The sequence below is a fragment of the Lodderomyces beijingensis genome (genome assembly GCF_963989305.1).
Source record: "Lodderomyces beijingensis strain CBS 14171 genome assembly, chromosome: 7".
Lineage (NCBI taxonomy): Eukaryota > Fungi > Ascomycota > Pichiomycetes > Serinales > Debaryomycetaceae > Lodderomyces > Lodderomyces beijingensis.
In genome coordinates this window covers 443,532-458,342 of record NC_089976.1, presented here as the reverse complement: position 1 = coordinate 458,342, position 14,811 = coordinate 443,532, and the positions used below count along the sequence as shown (strand labels likewise).

Sequence of the window (14,811 nt, the reverse complement as noted above, 5' to 3'; positions counted from 1 at the left end):
GAAGATTTGCAAGCTTCACGATTACAAGCTTCAAGATTTGCGGCTGGAAAAGCTTGATATTTAAAAGAAGAAGGAGACACCAACGTCGTCTCTGCACATCCACGTTTACTCTCCGGCGTTCTTTATCTTATCACGCCTAGCCTGTTTCCAAGACCTTGTCCTTTAAAATATATGTGCTACAGCGAATTTTGCAAGAGTAAGCCAAAATCCATGTTTCATCAACAATCATCAGCTGACTCTATTTTGACACGAGGACAGGGTTATGAGGCACGTGCAAAGCGAAAAGCTACTCCTCTGGTCTAGAACTGCCCTTGCCCTCCCTTTGCGGCTATACTCGTAGAATAATAAGGAAAAGCCACTTTTTTAGAGTGTCTCGATGCGCCTCGTAATTTGCGTTTCCTTCGCGTCACGTGAAATGGAAAACTAAGCCTCTCCCTGCGCTGTGCTCTGCGGCGCTATGCCGTGCCAAGTCTAGCCGGTGGTGGCAGTTATAGTGCGTGGTACATTTACGAGATTCGACGAGATTGCCACCCACCGGCAGGCCCTCCAAGAAAAACAAAAAAATACAACAGGGCAAAGGTCACGAATTTGTTCGAACAATGCGAACAATACGAACGAGAGAGAAGGAAGGGGAGAAAGCCAAACAGACAACGTCTAAGCCTCGCGAAAGCGCAAAGCTCGAAACAAACAATCAAACAAAGACGCAATCCACACCACCACCATCACCACCACACTTGACCAGGCTTGACCTGAAGAGTTTCTTTGTCTCGTGGTGTTTATTTTGGCTTTGAATCCTATCGATTGTTTGAATACACACACTCATACAAACATGTATATATATATATATTGCTCACTCTTCTATTGCTGGTTTTTCTCGCGGCCATTGTTAGGTAGACAGGTTGTAGTTGTAGTTGCAGTTGTATTGCTGAAAACTAAGCCCCCTGTCGATGAGCCTCGACAAACAACAAGAGCAATCCAATCAAACCCCCCCAGTCAGCTTGGGAGGGGCCAAGTCCTATGCCTTGCCACGAAACCTTCTAGGTGAACAGAAAAACCCCCCTGGTAGCTCAGTTGGTTTAGAGCATGAGACTGTAATTTTGAAATTAACCTGCTTTGCAATATAAGCAATCTTGGGGTCGGGAGTTCAAATCTCCCCCGGGGGACTCTTTTTTTTTTTTTTTTTTTAAAAAAAATTCCACCCTAGACGTCTCGGTTCTATTAACCTCCTCACCGAATTTTCATAGAGTAAAGTGAACAACCAGAGACTCATATACAAATTGCCCTCTTTATAGAGACAGAGCTCCCAGCCTTCAGCCTGCCACCGCCAGCTTTGGTTCCAGCTTGTTTTTTTTTTCCCACTGGGATTAGCCACGCTTTTATACCCGAATTTTCCCAACTGACGGAACCTCGCAAACCATCCACACCCATCGAACCAACCATTCAAACTAGAACACCGCAACTTACCGGAAATGTTGGTTAGAAACTAAAATAGTTTAGAGTTGAAAATTAACATGCATTGTTGTGTTTCATATATATGTATGTGTGGATCTTAAATTTGCTTGATCTACATTTTACAGCCAAACCATCAAAGCCCCCCCTCCGTGTGAGAAAACATCTATAGAGGGGTCTAAACATGAGGCATTAAAATCTGGACCTCAAACAATGGGAAGGTTAGGAAATAGAGACAGAGACAGAGTAAGAGAGGCCTGATTGGGTATTGGAAATCAATTTTTGCGTGGAACCCCTTGCCATGGTCGTGGGCTCTCTTAGTTGAGAACTTGGATATTTTGCCAATCTGGAAGCAAGAGGAAGGGATTTCAAGCAATATCACGCAAACACTTCTGCTTTTGCTTCAGCTTTTTCTTTTTCTTTTTCTTTTTTTTTTATATTTTGTTTCTCCAGTATAGCATCACCATGGGTTGTGGAGCTAGTGTGCCAGTGGACGAAGAAAACGACCCCTTTTTGCAAGACAAGCAAATCAACGACGCCATAGAGCAATCGCTCCATTTGAACAAGGCCAACTCCAAAAAGGGAGTCAAGTTGCTCTTGCTCGGTGCTGGTGAATCGGGCAAGTCCACCGTGCTCAAACAGCTCAAAGTCTTGCACAAGGGCGGGTTCACCCAACAAGAACGAATGCAATATGCTCATATCATATGGTGCGACGTTATTCAATCGATGAAGATCTTGATTATTCAAGCGCGTAAGTTGAAAATCCAATTGGACTGCGACCAGATGAACTCGTATTTGATCCCCTATAAACAATGCGTGTTGCGAAGCGATGCCTTGACTCAGATCGATACGGGTGTCGCGGGAGGCACCAATTTCCTAAATGACTACATCTTGAAATACGATGAAAAGAGTAAAATGAAGCGTAAATTGAATAGCACGGGTCTTGTTGAGGCTCTAAGTGAGGAGGCCGCCAGGAGTGACGCAATTGATAATGATGGTGATGATGGAGTTGACGTGGAACAGATCAACCAGTTGCAAAATCTGTATTCGAGCCTGAACCTCAACCTGCAACCCAGGAAGGAGCTAGGCACCGCCGAGACAAGTAACGGAAGTAAGGAAGCCCGCTACTCCCGCAAAGACATTGCTCAAGCTATACACAAACTATGGACCGAAGACTCCGGCATCAAGAAATGCTTTGAACGAAGCAACGAGTTCCAATTTGAAAGCAGCGCCGAGTACTACTTCAACAACGTGTTCAACTTTGCTGACCCCTACTATGTGTGCTCGGACTTGGATATCCTCAAAGGTAGAATCAAGACGACGGGCATCACCGAGACCAACTTCACCATCAAGTCGTTCCAGTTCAAAGTGTTGGACGCGGGAGGACAGCGCAGCGAGCGCAAGAAATGGATCCATTGCTTCGACGATATTACGGCGGTGTTGTTTGTGTTGGCGATAAACGAATACGACCAGATGTTATTCGAGGATGAGCGCGTCAATCGAATGCACGAGTCCATCATCTTGTTTGATCGCTTGTGCAACTCGAAATGGTTCGCGAATACCCCCTTTATCTTGTTTTTGAACAAGACCGATTTGTTTGAAGCTAAAATCAAACGAAATCCACTTGTCAAGTATTTCCCTGATTACATGGGCAAGAGTGATGACGTTAACGAAGCCATCAATTTCTTTGAAACTAATTTTTTAAAGATGAATAGGACCAATAAGCCCATTTACGTGCATCGCACTTGTGCTACTGATACCCAGTCGATGAAGTTTGTGCTTAGTGCCGTGGCCGACTTGATCATCCAGCAGAATTTGAAAAAGAGCGGCATATTGTAACCCCCTCCCCCCTCCACTGAAGCTCAATCTCGAATCAAATAAAAAAAATGTATTCTTTTGTTAATATTCAAAACTACCCCCCCTCGTTCTCTCTTTTTCTTCATCTTCTCGAAATTATACTATATTTCAAAATACATGTCCATATACACGTTCAAAACACACGATAAACAGACAGACGCCAGAGAATCACCATCTCATCATAGCCATCTCGTTTCTATTTCTATTGTAGTCCAACAAATCCTCAATGAGACCAGTACCAGAAATAACAATATCTCTATCCCACACCTTATTCTTACCCCACTCCTTCACATCCTTAACCGTGATGGCGTCAATCTTATCAAATTGCTCCTTCAAGCTAAACTGGTACCCGACAGCCAAGACGTTTCTTGCAATATCCTTCGAGATATGCGCAGGTGAGACATGTTGCGCCGCCAAATGGGCCTTGACTTGCGCCTTGGCTCTCGCAACTTCGGCCTCGCTGATCGAGATCGACAATCTGTTCCATTGCTTCAAGGAGAAATGGCAAAAGTCGTCAATGGTGAACCTGTTGGAGATCTCAGCGTAATAGCCCCACAAGCCGGCGTCAGACCATGATTTCGAAAAGTGGGTGTAGGAGTCGACAATGTTGTACTCCTGCACAATCGAGGCCAACTTGGGCGATGTGTACTTGGCTTTGGTGGAGTGCAAGTTGAAATCGCCAAATATGGCAGCGGCGACTTTCGCCGTCAAGTAGTGGGGCGAAGCTAAGCTTTCTCCAGAGACGGCAATCGAGATGTATGCCTTGGGCATGGTGTCGTCTCTCATTCTAACTTCCGAGCCCAAGAAACTGGCGGGCTTGGTCTCGGGCTTGGCGCCTTCGGCAACCTTCAAGTTGGCCTCAACGACATCGACCAATCTCTCGTGGTCAAAGTTGCCCGAGGCGGAAATGACGAGGTTGTTGTTGACAAAATGCTTGCTCAAGTGGCGCAACGAGTCCTGCGCTTCCAAGTTGGGGATGCTGTCGGTGGTGCCCAAGGTGGGCAAGGCCAAGGAGTAGCCTTGGAAAGCGCTGGCTTCCAAGTGGCTCAACACTTTGGACTCGGGGTCGTTCTCGACGTAGGCTGCTTGTTGGTACAACTTGTGCTTGGCACTCTCGATGTCGGCCAGGGAGACAATCTGCTCGGCGTTGGTGGCGATGGACGCAATCAACTTGGCGGCGGTCTCGATGTTGCCGTGGGCGGTCTCAGCAACGACACCATTGACCTCTTTCGAGTTGTGGGCGCTGGTCAAGACCCCGTCGCTTTCGACATTGTGGGCGTGCGCCAAGATGTTGGCGGTCAACGCGGAAACTCCGTTGCTGTATTGGTGTTCGGATCTCGAACCGGCACCGAAATACAACCCCACGGTCGAGTGGGTTGCTGCTGTGTTGATCTCACTGGCGACGGTGACTCCGTTGGATAACGAAGTGTATTTGATACCGGAGGAAATGAATCGACGTGCGGTGACGTTTTTCAAAATTGCTGAACCACGAATCATGATGTGCGTTCCTGGGTTTCTCCTGTGTGGGCTATCCTTTGTGGTTTGGTAGTTGTGGCTGAGGAGGTGGTGGTCTTTAGATATGTGAAATCCCAAGGTTCAATTAGAAATGCTGCTCCTCGTTGTACCAATAGCAGCAGCAGACTCTGGGCGGGTGGTTGATTTTTTCACTGCACTCATTGGGCAGAAGCCGTGAGAGTGTACTGGCAGATACCACACTTGGTAGCACGCAGTTCGCAGTCTAACCAATAATATAAGTAGGAATTATAAGTAGCAGCGCTACCAGTTGCAGTCCCGCTCTAGACAAGTGCTTTTTTGCAGCCGCAGTAAAGGTAGGAATACCATATAGTATACTAGTAAGGGCTGTTTTCAATACAGTATATATGATTGTAACCTAGTCACACCTCAAACCTAACTACCTCGCCCGTCAACTCGTCCAAATCAAAAATAACCACCTCTTTGCTCTTTTTAAACTCAGGAACGCTAACCAAAACCACCCGCGCCCCAGAGTGCTCGCACACATACGTCTCCACCTCGAACTTGTCCTGATTCCCGACAAAATACACATGCGGCAACTCCAGCACAAAGATAAACGGGTCGTATTCATCATAAGGGTAACAGTATAATGTGTCCGGGGCCGTGGGCACAAAGTTCTGCCATTTCATGCTCGCGTGCATGATTTGCATCGTGTCGACAGTGCCAGAGGCGTACTTCTTCACGTCGGCTACGTTTTCGCCCGAGGTGCCCAAGATGTGCACGCCCTCGATTTCGAGCCAGACGGGGTTGGTTAGCCGTTGCAAGCGGTCGGACCCCACTATGCTCAGGTTGGATTTGAAGAGCGACTTGTGGAGTTGTTGCTGGGGCCAGCAGATCTCGGCAGGGTCGTTTTCGCCCGGCATGACGGAAACGGGCAAGCTGGTGATGATCTCGTTGATGAAGTGGTCGAGCTGCTGCAAGGATTCCGTGGTGAACTTGGGGATGTTTTTGGAGCCGTAGTTGTTGGTTGTGATGTAGTTTTTCAAGTCTTCCTCGGCGGTGATGTTGCGTATGGGCTCGATAGAGTTTCCTGCGATGATGAGACGCGAGATTGACGCTGCGAGTTCTTGTTCTTGCTCGGAGCCGAGTTCGCCTGTGAGGTACTGTTTCAAAAGCTCGAGTTTCATGTCGTAATGCGCATCCAAGCCGATGTTCAACCCCGACACAATTGCAATCTTCTTGCTCTGTACCTTTTTATTCTTCGTCGGTGTAGCTTGTGTTTTTGGAGGAAGCGGCGTTTGCGGCGCACACTCGGGGTACACCACGTCCATGATCTCAAATATACCAGCTTGGATCTCGATCCCCAAGACCGCCACAATGCAGCCCGTCACCAACAAGTTCTTCTTGAGGAAGACTTCATTGTGTAGCACTGCACGCCCCGACTCGTCTTCAAGCATCACCACCGGCTGCTCCTCGTTATCGACGTAGCTCACGGGAATAAGCGGCAACACGTCGTCGGTGCCCTTATCGACATCGCTCAAGATGTTCAACTTGTACTTGGCGTCGCAAAACACCGTGCCCACAACCCAGCAGAGTTGGCCGCTTTTGATATCCAAGATCTTGTCCTGCTTGACTATGGTCTGGCCGTCGACTTTACGTTTCTCGTGCCCCCATTTCTTCATGGCGTTGGCAATGACCCGTTTCTTCAAATGAGTGAGTCGGTATTGATACATGGAGAAATATTGCTTGTCGTACTTGCGCGATGTCGGGCTGATGAAAAACTCATTACGCTTGTCAAACTCCAGCGGGATGTTGACTTCTGATCTCTGCTTCGCGGGTGAGTCCGTTGCATTATTGAGGTAGCTGGTGTACTCCATCTTCATACACCAGAGTTTTCGTGGTGAAGATATCGTGAGGACTGGGGGCACAACACGTAAAAGGTGTATATTTTTTTTTTCAAAGTATGCGCGTAGTGAGCACCACCACCACCACCACCACCAACGCGTCCACTGGCCGCTTCTGGCCCTAACAATCCTGACCCCCCAACCCCAGGCCACATCTTCTCTACAACTACAGATGAGCTCCTGCCAGCACGATATTTGTTTCAAAGCTTTACTTTATTCATGATTCTTTTTTTTTTTTTACAAATCTATATCCTAATTCCTATCTCTTCTTTGTTTCTTATGCTTCTTTTCTATCGATTTCCCACTGGCACCAATGGTGATGTTGACTTTTGGCGGCACGTCAAACCCAAACGATTTGCCAACTTTGACCAAATCAAGTTTATCGATCTGGTAGACAGTTTTCAAACTATGCGAAGAATACGCTTGCAAATACGCCCGGTAGCCGTCCTTAGCCGATTGGTGCAACAAGTAGTTTGTCTTGATCAATTTAGTTAATTGCGATTGAACATTGGCAATCTTGTTTGCTGGGAACTCGTATTCATTCAACGGAACATTTGCGGCTTTGAGATACCTCAAGAATCCCAACTCGGACGGAGTAAGGAACATCAATGACTTGCCTTTACCGTCGGTGCCCCTAGCAGTTCTACCGACTCTGTGGATGTAGTCTCTTGGGTCATCTGGTGGGTCAAACTGAATGATCCAGTCGACGGCCGGGATATCCAAGCCTCGAGCGGCAACGTCAGTGCATACCAATATCCCCTGTTTGGCGTTGCAAAACTCGAAAAAAGTGTTTGTTCGCTTCTGCTGTTTTTGCTTGCCGTGCAAGTCCAACACCGGAAGATCGATGTAATTGAGCAACTCGCTGTAGAACTTGACACTGTTGCACGAGGACAAAAACACAATGATCTTCTTTTTGATGTTTCTCTTTAAAAACGAGAAAAGAAGCAAGAATCTCTTGTCGGAATCACACACCACGTAGCCTTGTTCCAACCCGTCGGCAGTTGAGTGTTCCTTTTCAGGAACAACGTTGATGTACAACGGACCTGGTCGAAGTGATATCCGTGCAAGATCCTCCACTTTTGTGGTTTGAGTAGCTGAAAACAACATCGTTTGCCTTTCTTCACTAGGCAAGATCTTGATAATCTGTTTCATCTCATCTTCAAACCCAATCTCCAAGATCCGGTCTGCTTCATCGATAATCAATGCTTTCAAGTTACTGAATACGAAACCCTGGGTGTTTTTCAAATGGTCCAATAATCGACCAGGCGTGGCAACGAGCAAATTGACACCTTTGGCTAGTTTAGTAGCTTCTTGTCTCCGATCGGCTCCGCCAATCACTATACCACACGTTTGCGAGTGGTGTTCCATCAATTGTCTCGCGACTCCAAATATTTGCAACGCCAACTCTCTAGTTGGCGTGATTATAATCACAGCCGTTCCGTTTCTCGGCTTCACTTTTAAAGAATATAGAAGCTCGATTGCCGGTATCAAGAACGCCAACGTCTTGCCCGAACCAGTTTTTGCTGCTCCCAAGACGTCTCTTCCTGCTAACAACGGAGGAATGGTTTTGGCCTGGACCTTTGTCATTTTGGTGAATCCCATTTCCTTGATGGCTTTCATGGTGGGCTCTGAAAACTCGGCTTTTTCAAACGAGTAGTTGACATCTGGCTCATCCTCTTCTGCTGCAACCGTGGTGGAGACTTTTGGTTTTGTCAATTCCTGGAGTCTCTGTTCATCCTTGGCCTGTTTCAAATTGGCCTTTTTCACTTCTGGGTCTTTGATGTCTCCGCCTAATAGCCCTGCAACCTCGTCGAAATCTGCATCCAACTCATCAACTGCTTTGTCAGTGTCTTTTTCGTCCTCTTTATCAGCTGACTCTACTTCGTCTATTGATCTCTTTTTTGGGTGCAGTTCAGGAGCTTTAGTCCTCTTCCCCTTCGCGAGGCTGGTGGTAGGTTTCTTTGCCATCTTTGAACACCTTCAGTGGCCTTGTATATGCTGTATGGGTCCAATACCAATAGTTAAAACGGGAGATGGTGAACACGATGGGGTGGTGTCTCATCTCGCATCTCGCATCTGCCTCACTCTCCTGGAGGCAGAGGCAGAGTGAAGGCATTAAAAAAAAAAAAAAATCGCATTAGAGTGGACCTGCATACAAGCCAGTTGATAAAACCCGACCAGGAGCCGCCCACTCACTTGAAACTCCCATGCTTGAACAAGACACCGCTGCAACTCTCCCACTTCAACCTCTATCGCTCTATATCACGCTGGGAACGACTATGGGAGACTAAGCAAGGCCACCATTCGAATCTCGAGAGTTAACAGATGACTACCGAAGAAGTAGCGTAGTTTTCACTCTTAATCTCCGGGAAAAGCTTGTCGTTGCTTGTCTCGTCTCCAACAGCCTCATTTATCGGTCAAAAGTCTCGCACTCGACTGTGTGGGGCTCCACGCCCACTTCTCCGGAGGGGAGGTGATCATTTCCATGTCACGTGACTCGCTGTTCCCGCCCACTCACTTGAAACTCCCATGCTTGAACAAAACACCGCTGCAACTCTCCCACTTCAACCTCTATCGCTCTAGATCACGCTGGGAACGACTATGGGAGACTAAGCAAGGCCACCATTCGAATCTCGAGAGTTAACAGATGACTACCGAAGAAGTAGCGTAGTTTTCACTCTTAATCTCCGGGAAAAGCTTGTCGTTGCTTGTCTCGTCTCCAACAGCCTCATTTATCGGTCAAAAGTCTCGCACTCGACTGTGTGGGGCTCCACGCCCACTTCTCCAGAGGGGATGTGATCATTTCCAAGTCACGTGACTCGCTGTTCCCGCCCACTCACATGCTTGAACAAGACACCGCTGCAACTCTCCCACTTCAACCTCTATCGCTCTATATCACGCTGGGAACGACTATGGGAGACTGGACGATGCCACCATTCGAATCTCGAGAGTTAACAGATGACTACCGAAGAAGTAGCGTAGTTTTCACTCTTAATCTCCGGGAAAAGCTTGTCGTTGCTTGTCTCGTCTCCAACAGCGTTATTTATCGGTCAAAAGTCTCGCACTCGACTGTGTGGGGCTCCACGCCCACTTCTCCAATCATTTGCATGTCACGTGACGCGCTCTCACTTGAAACTCCCATGCTTGAACAAAACACCGCCATAACTCCCACCCTTCAACCTCTATCGCTCTAGATCACGCTGGGAACGACTATGGGAGACTAAGCAAGGCCACCATTCGAATCTCGAGAGTTAACAGATGACTACCGAAGAAGTAGCGTAGTTTTCACGCTTAATCTCCGGGAAAAGCTCGTCGTTGCTTGTCTCGTCTCCAGCAGCGTTATTTATCGGTCAAAAGTCTCGCACTCAACTGTGTGGGGCTCCACGCCCACCTCTCCGGAGGGGAGGTGATCATTTCCAAGTCACGTGACGCGCTGTTCCCGCCCACTCACATGCTTGAACAAAACACCGCTGCAACTCTCACACTTCAACCTCTATCGCTCTAGATCACGCTGGGAACGACTATGGGAGACTAAGCAAGGCCACCATTCGAATCTCGAGAGTTAACAGATGACTACCGAAGAAGTAGCGTAGTTTTCACGCTTAATCTCCGGGAAAAGCTCGTCGTTGCTTGTCTCGTCTCCAACAGCCTCATTTATCGGTCAAAAGTCTCGCACTCGACTGTGTGGGGCTCCACGCCCACTTCTCCGGAGGGGAGGTGATCATTTCCAAGTCACGTGACTCCCACTCCCATGCTTGAACAAGACACCGCCATAACTCTCACACTTCAACCTCTATCGCTCTAGATCACGCTGGGAACGACTATGGGAGACTAAGCAAGGCCACCATTCGAATCTCGAGAGTTAACAGATGACTACCGAAGAAGTAGCGTAGTTTTCACGCTTAATCTCCGGGAAAAGCTCGTCGTTGCTTGTCTCGTCTCCAGCAGCGTTATTTATCGGTCAAAAGTCTCGCACTCGACTGTGTGGGGCTCCACGCCCACTTCTCCGGAGGGAGGTGATCATTTCCAAGTCACGTGACTCCCACTCCCATGCTTGAACAAGACACCGCTGCAACTCTCACACTTCAACCTCTATCGCTCTAGATCACGCTGGGAACGACTATGGGAGACTAAGCAAGGCCACCATTCGAATCTCGAGAGTTAACAGATGACTACCGAAGAAGTAGCGTAGTTTTCACGCTTAATCTCCGGGAAAAGCTCGTCGTTGCTTGTCTCGTCTCCAGCAGCGTTATTTATCGGTCAAAAGTCTCGCACTCAACTGTGTGGGGCTCCACGCCCACTTCTCCGGAGGGGATGTGATCATTTCCAAGTCACGTGACGCGCTGTTCCCGCCCACTCACATGCTTGAACAAAACACCGCTGCAACTCTCACACTTCAACCTCTATCGCTCTAGATCACGCTGGGAACGACTATGGGAGACTAAGCAAGGCCACCATTCGAATCTCGAGAGTTAACAGATGACTACCGAAGAAGTAGCGTAGTTTTCACGCTTAATCTCCGGGAAAAGCTCGTCGTTGCTTGTCTCGTCTCCAGCAGCCTCATTTATCGGTCAAAAGTCTCGCACTCGACTGTGTGGGGCTCCACGCCCACTTCTCCAGAGGGGATGTGATCATTTCCAAGTCACGTGACTCGCTGTTCCCGCCCACTCACATGCTTGAACAAGACACCGCTGCAACTCTCCCACTTCAACCTCTATCGCTCTATATCACGCTGGGAACGACTATGGGAGACTGGACGATGCCACCATTCGAATCTCGAGAGTTAACAGATGACTACCGAAGAAGTAGCGTAGTTTTCACGCTTAATCTCCGGGAAAAGCTCGTCGTTGCTTGTCTCGTCTCCAACAGCCTCATTTATCGGTCAAAAGTCTCGCACTCGACTGTGTGGGGCTCCACGCCCACTTCTCCGGAGGGGAGGTGATCATTTCCAAGTCACGTGACTCCCACTCCCATGCTTGAACAAGACACCGCTGCAACTCTCACACTTCAACCTCTATCGCTCTATATCACGCTGGGAACGACTATGGGAGACTAAGCAAGGCCACCATTCGAATCTCGAGAGTTAACAGATGACTACCGAAGAAGTAGCGTAGTTTTCACGCTTAATCTCCGGGAAAAGCTCGTCGTTGCTTGTCTCGTCTCCAGCAGCGTTATTTATCGGTCAAAAGTCTCGCACTCGACTGTGTGGGGCTCCACGCCCACTTCTCCGGAGGGGAGGTGATCATTTCCAAGTCACGTGACTCCCACTCCCATGCTTGAACAAGACACCGCCATAACTCTCACACTTCAACCTCTATCGCTCTATATCACGCTGGGAACGACTATGGGAGACTAGACGATGCCACCATTCGAATCTCGAGAGTTAACAGATGACTACCGAAGAAGTAGCGTAGTTTTCACGCTTAATCTCCGGGAAAAGCTCGTCGTTGCTTGTCTCGTCTCCAGCAGCCTCATTTATCGGTCAAAAGTCTCGCACTCAACTGTGTGGGGCTCCACGCCCACTTCTCCGGAGGGGAGGTGATCATTCACATGTCACGTGACGCGCTGTTCCCGCCCACTCACTTGAAACTCCCATGCTTGAACAAAACACCGCCATAACTCCCACCCTTCAACCTCTATCGCTCTAGATCACGCTGGGAACGACTATGGGAGACTAAGCAAGGCCACCATTCGAATCTCGAGAGTTAACAGATGACTACCGAAGAAGTAGCGTAGTTTTCACGCTTAATCTCCGGGAAAAGCTCGTCGTTGCTTGTCTCGTCTCCAGCAGCGTTATTTATCGGTCAAAAGTCTCGCACTCGACTGTGTGGGGCTCCACGCCCACTTCTCCGGAGGGAGGTGATCATTTCCAAGTCACGTGACTCCCACTCCCATGCTTGAACAAGACACCGCCATAACTCTCACACTTCAACCTCTATCGCTCTAGATCACGCTGGGAACGACTATGGGAGCCTGGACGATGCCACCATTCGAATCTCGAGAGTTAACAGATGACTACCGAAGAAGTAGCGTAGTTTTCACGCTTAATCTCCGGGAAAAGCTCGTCGTTGCTTGTCTCGTCTCCAACAGCCTCATTTATCGGTCAAAAGTCTCGCACTCGACTGTGTGGGGCTCCACGCCCACTTCTCCGGAGGGGAGGTGATCATTTCCAAGTCACGTGACTCCCACTCCCATGCTTGAACAAGACACCGCTGCAACTCTCACACTTCAACCTCTATCGCTCTATATCACGCTGGGAACGACTATGGGAGACTAAGCAAGGCCACCATTCGAATCTCGAGAGTTAACAGATGACTACCGAAGAAGTAGCGTAGTTTTCACGCTTAATCTCCGGGAAAAGCTCGTCGTTGCTTGTCTCGTCTCCAGCAGCGTTATTTATCGGTCAAAAGTCTCGCACTCGACTGTGTGGGGCTCCACGCCCACTTCTCCGGAGGGGAGGTGATCATTTCCAAGTCACGTGACTCCCACTCCCATGCTTGAACAAGACACCGCCATAACTCTCACACTTCAACCTCTATCGCTCTATATCACGCTGGGAACGACTATGGGAGACTAGACGATGCCACCATTCGAATCTCGAGAGTTAACAGATGACTACCGAAGAAGTAGCGTAGTTTTCACGCTTAATCTCCGGGAAAAGCTCGTCGTTGCTTGTCTCGTCTCCAGCAGCCTCATTTATCGGTCAAAAGTCTCGCACTCAACTGTGTGGGGCTCCACGCCCACTTCTCCGGAGGGGAGGTGATCATTCACATGTCACGTGACGCGCTGTTCCCGCCCACTCACTTGAAACTCCCATGCTTGAACAAAACACCGCCATAACTCCCACCCTTCAACCTCTATCGCTCTAGATCACGCTGGGAACGACTATGGGAGACTAAGCAAGGCCACCATTCGAATCTCGAGAGTTAACAGATGACTACCGAAGAAGTAGCGTAGTTTTCACGCTTAATCTCCGGGAAAAGCTCGTCGTTGCTTGTCTCGTCTCCAGCAGCGTTATTTATCGGTCAAAAGTCTCGCACTCGACTGTGTGGGGCTCCACGCCCACTTCTCCGGAGGGGAGGTGATCATTTCCAAGTCACGTGACTCCCACTCCCATGCTTGAACAAGACACCGCCATAACTCTCACACTTCAACCTCTATCGCTCTAGATCACGCTGGGAACGACTATGGGAGACTAAGCAAGGCCACCATTCGAATCTCGAGAGTTAACAGATGACTACCGAAGAAGTAGCGTAGTTTTCACGCTTAATCTCCGGGAAAAGCTCGTCGTTGCTTGTCTCGTCTCCAGCAGCGTTATTTATCGGTCAAAAGTCTCGCACTCAACTGTGTGGGGCTCCACGCCCACTTCTCCGGAGGGGAGGTGATCATTTCCATGTCACGTGACTCGCTGTTCCCGCCCACTCACTTGAAACTCCCATGCTTGAACAAAACACCGCTGCAACTCTCCCACTTCAACCTCTATCGCTCTAGATCACGCTGGGAACGACTATGGGAGACTAAGCAAGGCCACCATTCGAATCTCGAGAGTTAACAGATGACTACCGAAGAAGTAGCGTAGTTTTCACTCTTAATCTCCGGGAAAAGCTTGTCGTTGCTTGTCTCGTCTCCAACAGCCTCATTTATCGGTCAAAAGTCTCGCACTCGACTGTGTGGGGCTCCACGCCCACTTCTCCGGAGGGGAGGTGATCATTTCCATGTCACGTGACTCGCTGTTCCCGCCCACTCACTTGAAACTCCCATGCTTGAACAAAACACCGCTGCAACTCTCCCACTTCAACCTCTATCGCTCTAGATCACGCTGGGAACGACTATGGGAGACTAAGCAAGGCCACCATTCGAATCTCGAGAGTTAACAGATGACTACCGAAGAAGTAGCGTAGTTTTCACGCTTAATCTCCGGGAAAAGCTCGTCGTTGCTTGTCTCGTCTCCAGCAGCCTCATTTATCGGTCAAAAGTCTCGCACTCGACTGTGTGGGGCTCCACGCCCACTTCTCCAGAGGGGATGTGATCATTTCCAAGTCACGTGACTCGCTGTTCCCGCCCACTCACATGCTTGAACAAGACACCGCTGCAACTCTCCCACTTCAACCTCTATCGCTCTATATCA

General features: G+C 48.8%; 4 protein-coding genes across 4 annotated transcripts; 1 reads left to right on the top strand and 3 right to left on the bottom strand. All coding sequences in view use genetic code 12, as the record gives it.

Annotated features, from left to right (window-relative positions):
• Nucleotides 1-1,914: 1,914 nt before the first annotated feature.
• LODBEIA_P54880 (uncharacterized protein) lies at nucleotides 1,915-3,288 on the top strand (the record flags this gene model as incomplete). Its single annotated transcript, XM_066975825.1, has 1 exon — nucleotides 1,915-3,288. One exon carries the CDS (start codon nucleotides 1,915-1,917, stop codon nucleotides 3,286-3,288), a length of 1,374 nt encoding a protein of 457 aa, XP_066832426.1.
• Nucleotides 3,289-3,474: 186 nt separating this feature from the next.
• On the bottom strand, nucleotides 3,475-4,803 carry LODBEIA_P54870 (uncharacterized protein; the record flags this gene model as incomplete). The annotated part of the gene is made up of 1 exon (XM_066975824.1): nucleotides 3,475-4,803. The coding sequence occupies one exon, from the start codon at nucleotides 4,801-4,803 to the stop codon at nucleotides 3,475-3,477; it is 1,329 nt and encodes a 442-aa protein (XP_066832425.1).
• Nucleotides 4,804-5,201: 398 nt separating this feature from the next.
• Nucleotides 5,202-6,662, bottom strand: LODBEIA_P54860 (uncharacterized protein; the record flags this gene model as incomplete). Its single annotated transcript, XM_066975823.1, has 1 exon — nucleotides 5,202-6,662. The coding sequence occupies one exon, from the start codon at nucleotides 6,660-6,662 to the stop codon at nucleotides 5,202-5,204; it is 1,461 nt and encodes a 486-aa protein (XP_066832424.1).
• A 273-nt stretch (nucleotides 6,663-6,935) lies between these two features.
• LODBEIA_P54850 (uncharacterized protein) lies at nucleotides 6,936-8,651 on the bottom strand (the record flags this gene model as incomplete). Its single annotated transcript, XM_066975822.1, has 1 exon — nucleotides 6,936-8,651. One exon carries the CDS (start codon nucleotides 8,649-8,651, stop codon nucleotides 6,936-6,938), a length of 1,716 nt encoding a protein of 571 aa, XP_066832423.1.
• Between the last annotated feature and the right edge of the window lie 6,160 nt (nucleotides 8,652-14,811).